Here is a 14515-nt window from a genome sequence, read left to right on the forward strand (position 1 = left end):
GCAGCTGCTCATCGGCCAGATGTACCACAGTGGCTACAATGTCAACAAATGCAGGCGCAAGGTTCACTTTCCTTCCCGGTTTTAGTGGAATCTTTGGTAAAAGGAGCTTCTTTTACAGAGGGTTTGGTCTGAATAGTTGACCTTTATGGTTCATGGTTACCTATTCATGAGTGTAATTAGATCTTGTTTGTACTAAATTCCGCAGCTTTCATGCACATTGCACACCTGAATATGATGCTGCTGTCATAACTCATAAGGTCTAGTTTCTATGTGTGTATTCAGTATTTGAATTCCAAGAGTAGGAAAAGGATTTTATTGTCTACATGTATCGTTTGTGTCGTGAAAGAGTGTTTCTACCTCACTAACCTGTTAGTGTTAGGAAGCTATTCGCCACTTTCTAAGGCATGTGATGATTGTCCATGCTAGTTACTGTTTGTCTTGCATACAGCTTCCTATGTTGGAACATCAGTTTAGGGTTTTGCTTGTTTGTTAACACTGAATGACACACAGTGCAAGGTGCAAATTACATAATTATTTTGTGATAAAGTTGATGTTAATATATTATTAGTTTAAGTTAAATCAGAAGCCATTTTCCATAATTGTTTTCTAATAAGATTTTCTTGCTTGCATTTTTTGACCAGATACCTTGCATATTGCATACAAGAAGAGGACCAGGAAAAGAGAAGACGACATGGATGCATACAATAGAGCAAAAGAAAGTGATCCGCAGTTATACCGAGAGGCTTCCAGTCTTTAGTATGGGAAGGTACTGAAGTCACACCAACTCTTTTGTAATCTTATTTATGGTCCTATTAGAGCATCTCCACCGGCGCCCCCCAAATAGGTGCCGGTAGGGGTGCTGGCACTGCCGTATGGGGGGCGCCGGCACTGAATCCTTCATTTGCGGAAGGTGTTCCCACACCGGCGCCCCATACGACAACCCCCAACAGAATTGAAATGTAAAAAAACATTAAAAAAACGAAATTCATACGAATTTAGACTAGTTTTATACAAAAGTGACTCGAATTTGAACTAAAAAGTAAAAAGAAACTATTGGTGCTGTCCGGGGAAGTCCTCACCACGGAGGGCCACCTGCGGCTCCACCTCCATCTCCCACCATTGCCTCTTCACTGGCGGAGGCGGTGCTGAGGGAGCAGCGTCCTCCTCCTTGAGCGCCGGCGTGGAAGCGTCCCCGGCGTCCTCCTAGCCGGGGCGGAAGCCGTGCGCCGTGGGTTGTCGTGGACGACGACGCCGGCAAAAGGAGGCGCGTGTGCGGCCGAGCGCGTGCGACCACCGGCATTTGACGAGCCGGAGCGCGAGTGGGCCGATGTGGTCCTTGCCGGCGGTCTCTGTAGAGGCGGCGCCTCCGGTGCCATGCATTGCGCCTGGGGGTAGTAGAGCGGGACGCGCAGGGGATCGACTCCGTGGATGCGCGGGCGGTAGTCGTACTCCGCCAACGTCGACGTCGCAGTCTTGCCACCAGGCCCAGCGGCCGATGCGGTTGTAACGGCCGGCGTTGTGGCCGGCCAAACGCGTGAGCTCGATTTTGCGCTAGTCTTGGAAGCGTCGTGGCCACGCCGGGCTGTTCTGTGCGTTCGCCGGCTGGCTTCGGTCGGCCGGCGACATGTGCGGCCGCTGCTCGGCGATGAGGGCGCGCGTCTCCGGTCGGTCCAGGGGGTGGCGGCGGCACGGCGTAGCCGGCGTTGGAGAGATGCGACCCGTGCGGCAGCTTAAACTGCAGCGGCACGGGGATGCGCTGCCAATAAAGGACGTCGACCTCGTTGTAGGTAAGTTGCAGCGACCGGAGTCCACCGCCTCCGCTGTTGCCGCCGGCCTCGGCATTGTGCGCCATCGCGAGGTGTTTGCGCCGGTGGGTGTGTCGCGCGACATTTGCGAGATTGGTGGTGGTGGCGGCTAGGGTTGGAAGTGTGGTTTTAAGGGCGGTGGCGGACGCGCATTGAAGGCGCGGGGGGGGGGGTGGACGCCGCGTGGCCAGTTGCCGTCCTCGTCGCCGCTTCGGTTTCCGAGCGGAGCTATCGGCGCGCCCGATCCGCTCCCTAGACGAAGGGGCCGGCACGGGGTTGCCGACGCTTCTATTGGGCTCGAAAACCACGCCCGATCCATGCCCTAGACGAAGGGGCCGGCACGGGGTTGCCGGTGCTTCTATTGGGCTCGAGAACGTGCCGGCACTTTTTGGGGCGCGCCAGTGTTAGCCCATTTCGGCTGCCGGCCCCAGAAAGCTATCGGGGCCGCTATGGGGCGCCCCGGTGACGGTGAGGATGGTTAGTCCTTGGCTCTTATTGATGCCTTTCCTTCTGCATTCCGCATGTGTCTAAGGTAGCGGATCGGGCGGACATGTTTTTTTCTGCTCATCCTTGGTCTTTGAGAACCTGAGATGCTTCTATGATGTGAGCATGTGCCAAACAAGATTAGTAGTGTTAGGGGTAGAGGCACCAGATGGGCGTAATATACATGCATAGCTGATGCTTCTGGTGCTGGCTATGGCTGTCGGATCCGGCTGGCCGGAAGCCTGGAAAGTCTGAGAGTGTGTTGTGCTGCTTTGGTTCAGGTCAAAATTCATGTAATGAGGTGGGTGTTGTGTTCATTTTCTCTGGCATTTATGTATGTTCAAACCAATGAAATAGCCAAGGTACTGAGCCTCGTCCTTGTCCTTTGGGCTTGCTGATTTTTGTCCATAACATCAGTTTCTTCTGTTATCTGCAGGCTCCACTTGATCTTGTGGGTGGGAGGGTGACACGGCTCGGTCCGGCTTTTCCCAGCCGTTCTAGCTCTGGCAGTTCTGGTGCTATGCTGGCCGCAGCCTCCCGTCGCCCGTCGTCAGCACCTGCTCCATGATACAAGTATGTCCATCTCTCGCGCAGACCACCATGAGGAGTGAACTTTACAGAAACATAGATCTGTTGTTGTAGGGAAGCTGAAATGTTTTGCTTAGCTATATTATTGCTTTAATTTTGGTTACTGCATGGGAATTATTGTTGACCTATTTTTCTCACAGGGTATGTGGGATGTTGAGCAAGACAGCCTAGATGAAAACGGTTGCTACCTCAAGGTTTATATATTATTGTCGCTTTCTCGAAGAGAACCGTATTTGGAGGTAAGATACACCCACTGTATCTTGAATGCTCCAGTGCTTTCAAACAGTAACTTGATATTGCAACTGGTCACTTTAGCCTTCGTTTCTCAGTGGAAGTTGATATTTACTTTGCTTTTCTCTGGCTCAAACTTCCGCATATATGTTGATAAGCTTCGGGCCAATAAGTGTTTTATTTGTAGAGGCTGTGTATTTTAACATATAGGGTTGAACCTTGGTCCGCTTTTCCAGTGTAGTTTTTTTTCCTAAAATAGGAAATATGACGTTCCTGGCATACTTTTAATTCCATAAAGTTGATTAATATATGGAGTAGTACTTCTAAGTTTCATAAAATTGTTAACCGAATTTAATAAATGGCATAGTGGTAAGAATCCAATCTTGAAGTTAAGGAGTGTGAGCACAATGTTAATTAGCTCTCTATACTGGAGATGTTTAAATATCTTTTGTATATAAATCCTGAAAGTATCTTGATACTCATAATGGGATGTGGTTGTCCTTTCCTATTTCTTTAATTCCGTTGAATAAAGTGAGGTGGGTAGTTGACCCTTAGGCAATGTTCTAAAAGGCGTCCTCCTAGTCTGCCTAGCTGGTTCTGGCTAATAGGCATAGGCGATTAGGTGTTAGACTGTTAGGTGCCAGTCAACTGTCGACTAGTGCGTAGCACTTTATGTGGTTTATTCCTGAGATAAATTAAATTCCTTGTTGTCTCCAGATTTAGTGGATAATCATGTTACCAGTGCCAGTTAAACCAACTTGTTCCTTTTGCTATCTAATAAACTGTTATGGACCCTTTTATTTTACAGGAAAACTGTAGATTTATTTTACAGGAAAACTGTAGAAAAACATTTCACTGTAGCTTATTTTATCAATGAAGAGCTAGATGTACAAACGCTAAATATACACAGAGTTATAAAGGGCTAAATTAGATTTTAAAACTATGATGTACATAGATTGTAACCATGTGTTGAACTGAACTGTACTTTTTTTTTCCTGGCCCTATAACCAACCGTGATCATCCCATGTTTGAAATATTGGTAGCACTTGCCAAAAAAATGCTTTACACGTCCTTGCATTAAGCAGTAAACCAAAATATATGCAAGGGTGTTCCCAGTTACAGGCTTGTCGGTTTGAACTGTTTACTACTTTCCTAAATCAGTACCTAGGTGTGAGTGCCCGCTAATATTGGTTTGTGTCGTAGAGATGGCAGTAAAACAACACCATTCATGTTATGCCACCTGTTGGTAGCACACTGGCTGTCATGAAAATAATTGTGATGGTCTGGTGCTAGTTATTTTTGCTCTTTTTGTTCTGCGGTCATGAACTCTCCCGCAACTGATCGGTCTTATAATTTAGAACAATTGGTTAATCTTCTTTGATGTTTTGGTTAGCTTTGAGTAGCTCTAATTTCTAAAATAAATATAGCATGGAGATCTTTAGCCACTTATGAAATTTATAGCTAAAAATGCATCGAGTACCTCCTTTAAACTTTACCTGTATATAGGTGCGGGCTTCCATTTGTGCTTTCATCTTACATATTAGTCATCGTACCGGCTTGATGTCATTATCAGAACATGGTGGTGGACGAAAATAAGGGAAAAACGAATGAGCTTTGTGTATTATGTACTAGCTAAAAACTCTGGTCTGGAAGTTTTAGTGGCCTGACCTCTGCATGAAACGATGTTTGGAGACAACCTATGCTTGAAACATAACTTCCTAAATAGTGACAAGACCCTCAGCTATTATCTTCATTAATTGAAGTGACTCTTTTCTCTGAAATATTTGGTAAAGGAATGTCTTCAGACTTGGAGTGTGGATCCTTGGGGAATTCCGCTCGTTGGCTAGATGTTATTAGTGTGTTTAGTTAGTCCTGATGATTTTATTTGGAGTAGAGTGACATTGGAGGTGCATCGAAATTAACATCTGTTTTTTCTTAAAAAAAATACTATGTGGCCTAGACATCATGTTTTAATTCTCCATTTGATTCAAGTGAGAGCCTGGTTTTTTTATGGTCAGAGGGCCATATCTTGTGTTTGATGTGGTTAAGCGCCATTTTGATGCTGAATTATGCATTCCCCAGCGTTTTTTTTATCACATCTCTGTTCGAATAAGATGAACCGAGATAGTTTAAAAATTAAATTTCTGTATCCCTTAGTTTTATTTATTCTAGCTATAGTTGTTTTGTGTCTCTGATTACCTGGGGAGTTCTGTGTCTTTGATTACATTTCTTTGGTTTATTCTCCTGTGCACCATCTAGTTCTTTTTTGTGTTTGAAAATCTCCAGATATCTTCTTTCAGCCAGTGTTAAAATTTACATAATTGGTCCTGGTCCTTTTTCATCTTGTACCGTGAATCTGTGATGCTTTACGAGCCCTCGTTTTCAGTCTGGTTCTGCATCGTGTACAAAATATATTGAGAATCACCAAACATGATGCATATATCAAGTTTAGCCTTGAAATGTTGGTCAACATTTAAGTGAAAGCGAACCAAGTAACCCATGTATGATGCCTGTTGTGGACTTATGATCAAACCGATGTTCAGTTAAGAAGTTGAAACCAGTTACCTGACCCTATGCTTTGCTGCTCGGCATGTGTTTCTGTTAATGTATAAAGAACGGAATGGCATTGCTTTATCTGGGTGCTGGTGGCCTTGGGATTCAAGGGCACGGCGGCGGGGTGGTGGGCATCGGCGCTGGCTTGCTGGCCGGCATGCTTTGTTTGCCCTGCCGGTGAAGGACGCCTAGGCAGGATGGTGCTCCGGGTGAAAGCCCTGCCCGACTCTGTCGGTGCCGGCGATGACGACGCCCCGGGGCGCCGTTCCCCTTCTTGAAGGCATCGTTGTGGGGCTCCTAACTCTCCTGTATTCAAGGTTTCATGTTCTCCAGGTGAAAACCCAAGCTCTGGCCTCGGCCGGTGCGGGCGACGGCGACGGTCTCGTCGCTTCCCTTCTTGGAGGCGTCGTCTTGGAGCGCCTGACCTTCTCTCGGCGGTGGTGGTTTTGCTTGTCGTGCTATGTTGCCATGCCGGACGGGTTGGAGGATGTCGAGGCGGCGGCCTCGGGTAGGTGGCTGTGAGCCGGGGCGGCGGCCCCGGAAGGCGGTGCGGCAGCATCTCTATGGTGCGGGGATGTGGCTTGCCACGCCTTGGGTGGCGACTCTGGCTGTGTGGGCGGCAGGGCAGTCGGCTCGGTCGGATGCGTCCTAGTGGGGACGGTCGGACGTTATGTCGGGGCGGCGGCCACGGATGAGTTGGTGTGATGGCCGTGGTCTGCGGCCGTTTGCCCTGTGCAGCTTGGGTTGCGGGTGGACGGTTTGTGCGGCGTTGCAGCTCGAGAGCGAGCGGTGGTATGTCGGGGCGGTGGCCCCGGAAGGTGGTGGTCTTGGTGGACGCGCAGGGCGCGACGGAGCAGCGGTATGTCGAAGCGGCGGCTCCGAATGTTCGTCATCCTGACAGTGTTGTGGACATCGACTTTGTGTCGCGAGGGCGACAAGGTCGTTTTGGCGCAGTTCTCTGAGCGGTTCGTCTTCTTCAGCTATGTTGGAGTGTCCCGTGTCTGCTCCTCTCATAGTAGGCATGGCGTCTTCTCTTCGGCTTGGTTGGATGACAAGCTGATCTTTGCGAGTGTGTCATCTCTTGTATCGGTAGTGGGTTTGAGTTGGCTTGCCCTTGTGGCGTGGCGAGTGGGGGCTTGGCCCCGTGGTGTCTTGTTGTATGGTTTTCGCCCGGTTTTCTCCTAAAAACTGTGCACTTTCTGCTTAATTAATGGATGAGGCAAAGCTTTTGCCTCCGTTTCAAAAAAAAAAAAAATGTGTTTGTGTTAATTGTCTCTAATTGTAATAAAATCATTAGCTGCTTGAGGTTGAAGGCTCTTGTACTAGACACAGTTGTTTGAGTGGATGGCTGAGAGGAGATAGATAGAATAACTTGTTCTCTTACTGTTGAACCATAAGACATTTCACCTAGTCTCCCAACCTTCTTTGGTTTTAAGAATTATGTATGACTTTTCATCAGCTACTAGAACTTAAGATTCCAGTACCGAGCTCTTATTTCTTGAAGATGCTCCGTAGTTAGGTGGATGGTATTTCATGAATGTATTGTAAAAGAAGTAGCACACAAATGTAATATGCGCTGCTGAAATTTTGTGGCAGGTGCCATTGAATCACCGATGCTCTGTTTTAGCCCTTGTCATGGCTCTCTTCAGGAGTGCCCTGAACCTGCAAGGTGTCGGATCTTTCTATTCTTGACTCTGAGCTTGTATTCATTTTTGATACTGAGCTTGTAGTTATATAGGTTCCTTATAATACTTGATGCTAGAATTTGCAACTTATGGTGCGTAGCTCGTGTGCATGAAGGTGATCGGTATTTTGGCATAGGCACTACATGATTGTTCAGATAAATGTACACCATTAGGCCTTAACTTGATACTTTTGTTTAGGCCATTTTTCTTGGAATACCAATGAACTGGGTTGTCTTCTTCCCTTCTCTTCTTGTGATATGGATGGTGGCCCTCAATTGGTGCCTTGTGTGTAACATTACAAGCGATTTCTTTATGTAATGCCTTCTCGATTAGATTGTTTGGTAGCAAGAGAGAGATCATATGCTGATATTTTGTACTATCTTTCGTTGAGATCTGTCATTAGTTCATTACATTGTGCTAGTTTTATAGCTTAAAGATTCTGTTGCGTATCCCCTTCAATTTGACTTAGGGTGCTCTTTATATTAATCGATGGTTTTGTTCATCCATCCTTTGCAGGGCAGCAAGGGAGAAGTGGAGCTGGCCAGGAGGGAGCCATGGTCATGGCGGTGTTCGCTGTTGTCCGCCCGGGGCTGCACTGCGTCCTCACAAGCACAACGTGTAACCGCGTCGATGAACAAGTCCGAGCGCATCGCCAGTCTACTTTGTACATCGTAGCAAGCATGGTTTTAAAGGCGTCGCCTAGGCGTCGCCTAAGCGACGCTTAAGCGTCCGAGCGCCCGGAGATGGCAAGGCGTCGTGCTCGCCTTAGGATCTTGTCTAAGGCGTCCAGATTCGCCCTTTGAGGCGTCCAAGTCGTCGCTTAGGCGGGGAAAGCGTCGCTCTGGCCCATTTTGGACGCCATGGACAAGTCAAGCGGAAGCAAAGGAGGCGAGCGGGAACCATGGCGAGAACTCAGAAATTGGCGAGAAATTGGGGGCCAGAGAGAGGGGAAACAGAGGGGAGAGATAGAGGGGAACAGACCAGTCAAGAATCGAATCAGTTGAGAGAGATCTCGTCCTCCATCCTCCTACGCCGGCCTCCCCTTCTCCGGCCAGCACCCTCCCCTTCACGGACGCCGGCGTCCTAGGAGTCTGCAGCACCGCCGGCGAGCGCGTCCGGGCGCCGCGGTGGCTGCCTCTCCGCCCGGCCTCCTCCTCCTCCTCCTTGCCCCATCTCGGATGGCCTCCTCTTCTCTCGGTGGGGGACAGAGAGGTCGAGGTTGAGCTGCGTCCTTGCTCATCCAGCCCCATCTCGTTGGGCCGGTTGGGCCGGGGATAATTCTTTTTTGCCTTTTGAGTATACTGGGCCGGAGCCCTGTCCTTCGCTTCGCTTCGAGCCTTCGACCGAAGGCGTCGCCTTGCAACGCGCCTTGAGCGCCTATGCGTCCAGGCGCACCCCCATCGCCTTGGGACGCCTGGCCGCCTTTAAAACCATGGTAGCAAGGTATACCTCTGAGTTCACCCTTCTTGCTTGAGGGCTAAAAAATTGGAACTTTTGTTGTGTTTAGGTGTTGTATAAAGTATGATTCATCTCCCAGAACATGAGAAATATGCACCTTTTAGTGCTTACATTAAACAATTAGTATATACACATGGATGTGATCAGAAATAGCGGTGGGAAGAAATCGCAAGAGTTAGCCATTATGAAATTAATTGTACAAGGTTCATGATTTTTGGATGGCTACATCGTGATAGAACTCTGCTTCTCTAGGTGTAATCTGTTGCTGTCCAATTTTTTGGAAGTTAACCCTCTTCTACAACATTGATATATGATTCTGTCGGGTCAATGTTCTGCAAACATAGTAAAGTATCTACATGAGGAGGTATAAAAACGTGTGGCAGTAGCATATAAGTTCACTTGTGCATGCCATGTTAGATCTTACACTTTTAGCAGGCTGAGTACTACCTTGTTTATTTTTATGTATAAGATCCATTCTTCCACTGATATGTTACTGATTATTATATTTGTTCAGGGGCTGAGTAATCCCACTCCAACCCTTTCGATTTTCTATGTAAGGTGGTTTCTCCACTGAGTCCACAGTGTTCATTATGGTCTTGTCAAATGCAAATAATAGGTTAGCAAGGAATAAGGATTTTGTCAGAAATATTGTAGGGAAAATTTGTGTCTGAGGCAAGTGTGAATGTATGTATTATGCGCAACAGAAGCACCTGTCTAGAACTTGCTCATGTTTTCTCTAGTCTGCAACCCTGATGTATCTTTTTCTCCAGCCCAGATTGTTGGTTATATACTTACATGATAAAATATTCATATATTGGTGCTGGAATGTGTCTAGTCTGATTGATCACCTAATCTAAGAGAGCTTTTAATTATTGAAGTTTCATCGTGTTAATCTATTTGTAAAAAGTAATGATAAGTAGGCACTAAAACTATACATGGTACCATGGGTACTGAATGTGAGTTTGTGAAGTTGCTTGAGGTCTAATGGTAGGTAAGTGAATAATCCCCAACTTCATCTGAAGGAGTGCTTTCTAGATAAACAACGGCGATAGTTCATGTGTGAAACTATTGATTTCATCAGAGAGAATGTGAAATTATTCTCAGCAAGATTTCTATATCGGTAGTTGTGAGCTTTTCCTCCCCGCATGTTGACATCATTCTTTGTTTGCTATTGTGAACATCCGTTTGATTCTAGTCAGAGCCTGCTTTTTTATGGGCGGTTAGCCATAACTTGTGTTTGCCGGTGGTTAAGCGCTATTTTGGTGCTGACTGCTGAGTTATGCATTCCCTGACATTTTTTTTGTATCAAATGTACATCTCTGTTTGAATAAGATGAACAGAGATAGTTTAAAAATTAAATTCTGCATCCCTTAGTTTTATTTATTCAAGCTATAGGTGTTTATTGTCAGTTGCTTGTTCTTCACCCGAGTTATCGTGTCCTTGGAGAGTTCCCTGTCCCCCATTACATTTCTTTGATGCTGTGTTAGGCTTTTGCATGTCATTGTCTTATCATAGCTTGTCTTTTCGAAGAACGGAACTCCCAGTGACATATGACTAACATAATTAGTATTGTTTTTCTTCTTTTTTGGTAGTTAGAAATCCCATATTCTGTTTAGACGTTATCTGTTTTGCATATAACGTGTTTCTTATTGTCTTGCAGGTGTTGCTACACAGGTTATTTCAGATTATGTGCGTTATTTTATCCACCAACACATGTAAGTACTCTATGCAAAGCACTGTTTTTGCTTTTGATAAAATTATCTGACATTGAATGACCTAAATAGAACCTAGATCCCATAGGTGTAAATGTTACTGTACAACCTAATTGTGTAGCTGATGTGAAATTTGTCCTTCGTGTACAGTATTCATCTTGGGCAACCAGCTACAGTGAAAATTTCTTCCAACTTAGTTTGGTTGATGGACTATCTGAACAAGTACGTTTTGGCGGCATTTGTGAATACAAGAATATTGGTGGTTCTAAATGTTTGTTTACTTGCTTGAACACATGTCATCTCATTATGATACTTGTTATCAATTTCCAGAGCATGTTGCCAGCTGGAATGATAGTTGGTGGAGCCATGGAGGCCAAATATACGCAGCCCCTCTTTGTTAAACTATTCGGAGGCAACCATTTGCAATTGGAGGTAAGTGTATCATTCCTTTTCTACCTTGAGTTGAGATCCTTGAGTAGGTTGCATTACTCTCTTACAACAAACCTTGTGCACTCTATGTAGTACTGAGTAGCTTGTGGGTTTTATCACATTATACTGCGGTTTAGTGATACTTTTCCTAATGTAATTTTGCTGTATGCTATTGTAAGATGCAAGATTTCACACTCTTATGCTATTGCTTACCTTTTCAGTATCTGGTTCTTGTTACCTGTATGGATTGATGGATCATGAATGGAGTGAGGTAGTGATCCATGAAGAAGCTGAGGTACCTTAGTTAGTTTCTCATTAGAAACCAGATATTAGTTGATCTTTTGCACTGAAACTGGTGTAACGGGACATAGTTATTTTAATGTACGACGCTGTCAAGTATGAATTATATTAAATTCTTATGTTTTTTCATATTGTTGTTTCCTTGTTTGGTTGATGTTCTTTGTTTTGTATCAATGCATCTGCTTACATAGTTTTTTCTTACCCTGATCATACAAAAGTTTGGCTGAAGGTGGCTTCCCTTGCTATTGCCCGCGATGTAGTGGAGGTGTTGTCGCACCGGTACTGCATGCCATCTTTTCATGCAATTTTTCTGCTTTTTCCTGTGGTTCAGAAGTGCACAGTAGAGAAACTTATACTTGCTGATTTGAAAGGACTTATTTGCAGTATAAAGATGATAAAACCATGCTCTTTGGTAACTTTGGAAACCAGATCAGTCAATACTTGAAGCCAATTTTTTACTGTCTTGTGCGATGGTGCATAAAATGAGATCACAGTGAATAACAGTGAACTGAGTTGCCTTCTTGTGGAATGATTTGAAAACTTCAAATTATTGTTTTCTTGGAATAACAGTTAACTCGGTTGTCAAAACTTAAAATGATATGAAAACCAGTTATGTTTAGACCAGTTTTCTTGGAATAACAGTGAACCGGGTTGTCTTCTTCCCTTTTCTTCAAATTCTAGGGATGGTTTGCCTCAATTGGCCTTGTGTGTATTGTTACCAGCGATTTGTCATTCCTTCCATATTAGATTATTTGGTAGCAAGAGAGAGATCATATGCTGATATTTTGTTATATCTTTCGCTGAGATCTGTCATTGGTTCATGAAATTTTGCTAGTAAGTTGCCTTGATTTGTCTTGGTACCGAAGTTAGTAAGACCTAGTACTAAGCATGTACCTAACCGTGTTGGTGGTCGTTGACAGATCTGTGCGGTGGCTGACTGTACGCTAATGTAGTTGTGTAGATGGCGTTTTTCAGTGTAGCCTCTCGTCGACGTCATTTTGCTTTTCTAACTTGTATATTTCCAGGTTAAAAGCATATCTTGTCATCAATGCATGTTGGCCGTTATTTCTTGCATCTTGAGATGCCGCTTTGTTAGTAGCGCAAAGTAATCAGAATCACTTTGTTGTTTTACTTTGCTAGTGTATAACCATACTATATAGTTCCTTGCACCTCAATTTCGAACATCATGTGTTCACTTGAAAATATTGCACTTTGAAGCAGCCTCCTCTTACGAATCTGATGTTTATTTACTTGTGTGCATCACAGGTTGCTCAGGTCGTTGAACAACCAACCAAGGGCACATAGGTCAAAGCCATACAGATCTTGCACGCGTTGATCAGTTGTTGCTTGGACCAAAGATGAAGGAGCTGGACAGCTGACAGAAGCCACACGGGCCGTAGTTGAAGTGTTTTGAATTCATGTTGATATATTTTTCGTAGATGTGTTGAAGTGAGAAGATGTAGCAAAATCTGGAATATGTTGTTGAAGAGACCGACTAACCGAACGAATGGAGATATTGTTAGCAGCTTGCAGGGATTAGAAACAAGTCTTGTATATTTATATCCAGTACTTGAATCTTGATGAACATGCCCGTCTCTTTTATTATATTTAGAAACTTAGTTATGTGGCTGTGACTGGCGAGAGAAGTTTATTTTTTGCGATTTCTAATCATTGGCACATATAATAGCTGATATTTTGACCTGACGTGTTTGTTGCTTGGAGCTCTTGTCTTTGTGCTTGCTGGTTCCATCTCTGATCGTTGTGACTGGCTGACTGCAAGTCAGCCCTGAGCATCAATGTAGACTGAATTTGGTCTTCTTCGGCGGTTTCGAGTTGCAGCGATCTGAATTTTTATTTCTTCTACCGTTGGTGCTAGCTGAAGCACTATTCGTCTTCACCTTGATGCATTATTTGTGAACTAACGGCAGTGATCAGCGAGAAGGGCAGTGATGAGCAACATCCATGGTAGCCAAGAGCTGATTGTGGCCATTTGTAAGTAACTAATTGATTGATCTAGCAAAAGAAGAAAATTTGGCAGATTGCAACGTATGTAGTATGAATGCATTTCATGGCCAGGAGGACACTCAGCTCGGCATGATCCATCCTTCTATTGTTTTTAAGTTAGTTTCTTTTCAAATTTGAACTTTATAGGAAAAAGTATTTCCTCCGTTCATAAAAAGTTATCTCAACTTTGCCTGAATTGGCAATGTATCTACATGCTCAAACATGTGTAGATAGATACATGCATATTTTGATGAAGTTTAATACTCCTACATCCTTTTGTATATGAAGGGAGTAGTAGTATATAAAGCCCCCAATATTTATTATGGTTGTTTTTTCTTGATAAAGTTGAATAAATTTGTGTGTACAGATACATTCAAATGTAGTTAAATTCTCGCGACATCTTTGGAACATAAGGAATAAATTTAATTTATTTAAAACAAAAGTGTGAAGTATGCGCTCGTAGCTTCTGCTACCATTGGAACCGATCCATTAATTTGGTAGGTCGCCTGAAATATGGGACGTTGATTTTGTGGAGGAGGTAGTTAATTTTGGAGGGACGTTGATTCCGTAGTCAGCACCACCAGTTCCGGAAGCATTGGAAACCATCGATCCATTAGTTTGGTAGCTCACCTGGAATACGGAAGGTGATTATTGGGGAATTGCCACCAGACATGCATTCCTTTGACGGGCCTAACTCCACGTCATCGATTCGGCTCTACCAATCCACAGCTAGGATGTATCTCAATGGTCGATCATGTCGCTGTCGCTGTGACAGCTTCAGATCATATTCTTCCCGCCCTATTTTCCCCAAAAAATTCAAAGCGTTTTCAAAACCTCCTCTAACCTTGATATATAAGTAGAGGCCTCTCCTCACAGACCAAGTGTGGTATGCGCATGACCTGGTTGATGGAACGACAATTAATGAGAATTTTGGTAGCTACTAGTATCGAGGCCTGCTGTAGAGTATGCATGACAAATACATATGCTTCTTCATCCAAATAAAGCTTTTGAATCAGTGTGTCAATACTTTTCTGTTGAATTGAAGAAATACATGTGTGCCAAACATGTGGTCATATATGTTGACAACTATTTTTGGTAGCTACCTAGTGTAGATAAAGAAAAAACATCGGTTCTAAAATTATATTTCTTTGCCTTAATTTATTTCTAATTTCTGAGGAGTGTGGGTTGGGCGAGCAATACCTAGTGCTTACTGCAACATTGCCTTGATCATTTTTCCCACCAGTTTCTGGCAAAGAGATAAGATCAA

General features: G+C 44.4%; 1 protein-coding gene across 2 annotated transcripts; it reads left to right on the top strand.

Moving 5' to 3' along the window:
• Window positions 1–3: 3 nt before the first annotated feature.
• On the top strand, window positions 4–8459 carry LOC124705983. Of its 2 annotated transcripts, XM_047237664.1 has the most exons (6): window positions 4–61; window positions 642–766; window positions 2725–2861; window positions 3017–3115; window positions 7257–7329; window positions 7862–8459. In XM_047237664.1, the coding sequence occupies exons 3-6, from the start codon at window positions 2853–2855 to the stop codon at window positions 8068–8070; spliced, it is 390 nt and encodes a 129-aa protein (XP_047093620.1). In that variant the 5' UTR covers window positions 4–61; window positions 642–766; window positions 2725–2852; the 3' UTR covers window positions 8071–8459. The 2 variants fall into 2 exon arrangements, 1 of the variants encoding a protein (XP_047093620.1); XR_007004207.1 differs by lacking the exon at window positions 7257–7329 and having other exon boundaries at window positions 7862–8450.
• The last annotated feature ends 6056 nt before the right edge of the window (window positions 8460–14515 follow it).

Source organism: Lolium rigidum, chromosome 4, assembly GCF_022539505.1.
Source record: "Lolium rigidum isolate FL_2022 chromosome 4, APGP_CSIRO_Lrig_0.1, whole genome shotgun sequence".
NCBI lineage: Eukaryota > Viridiplantae > Streptophyta > Magnoliopsida > Poales > Poaceae > Lolium > Lolium rigidum.

Coding starts and splice junctions, on each gene's coding strand:
- LOC124705983 (XM_047237664.1), top strand. Junction 3,116..7,256: donor GAAGAGAACCGTATTTGGAG/GTAAGATACACC, acceptor ATTTTGTGGCAG/GTGCCATTGAATCACCGATG. Junction 7,330..7,861: donor GAGTGCCCTGAACCTGCAAG/GTGTCGGATCTT, acceptor CATCCTTTGCAG/GGCAGCAAGGGAGAAGTGGA.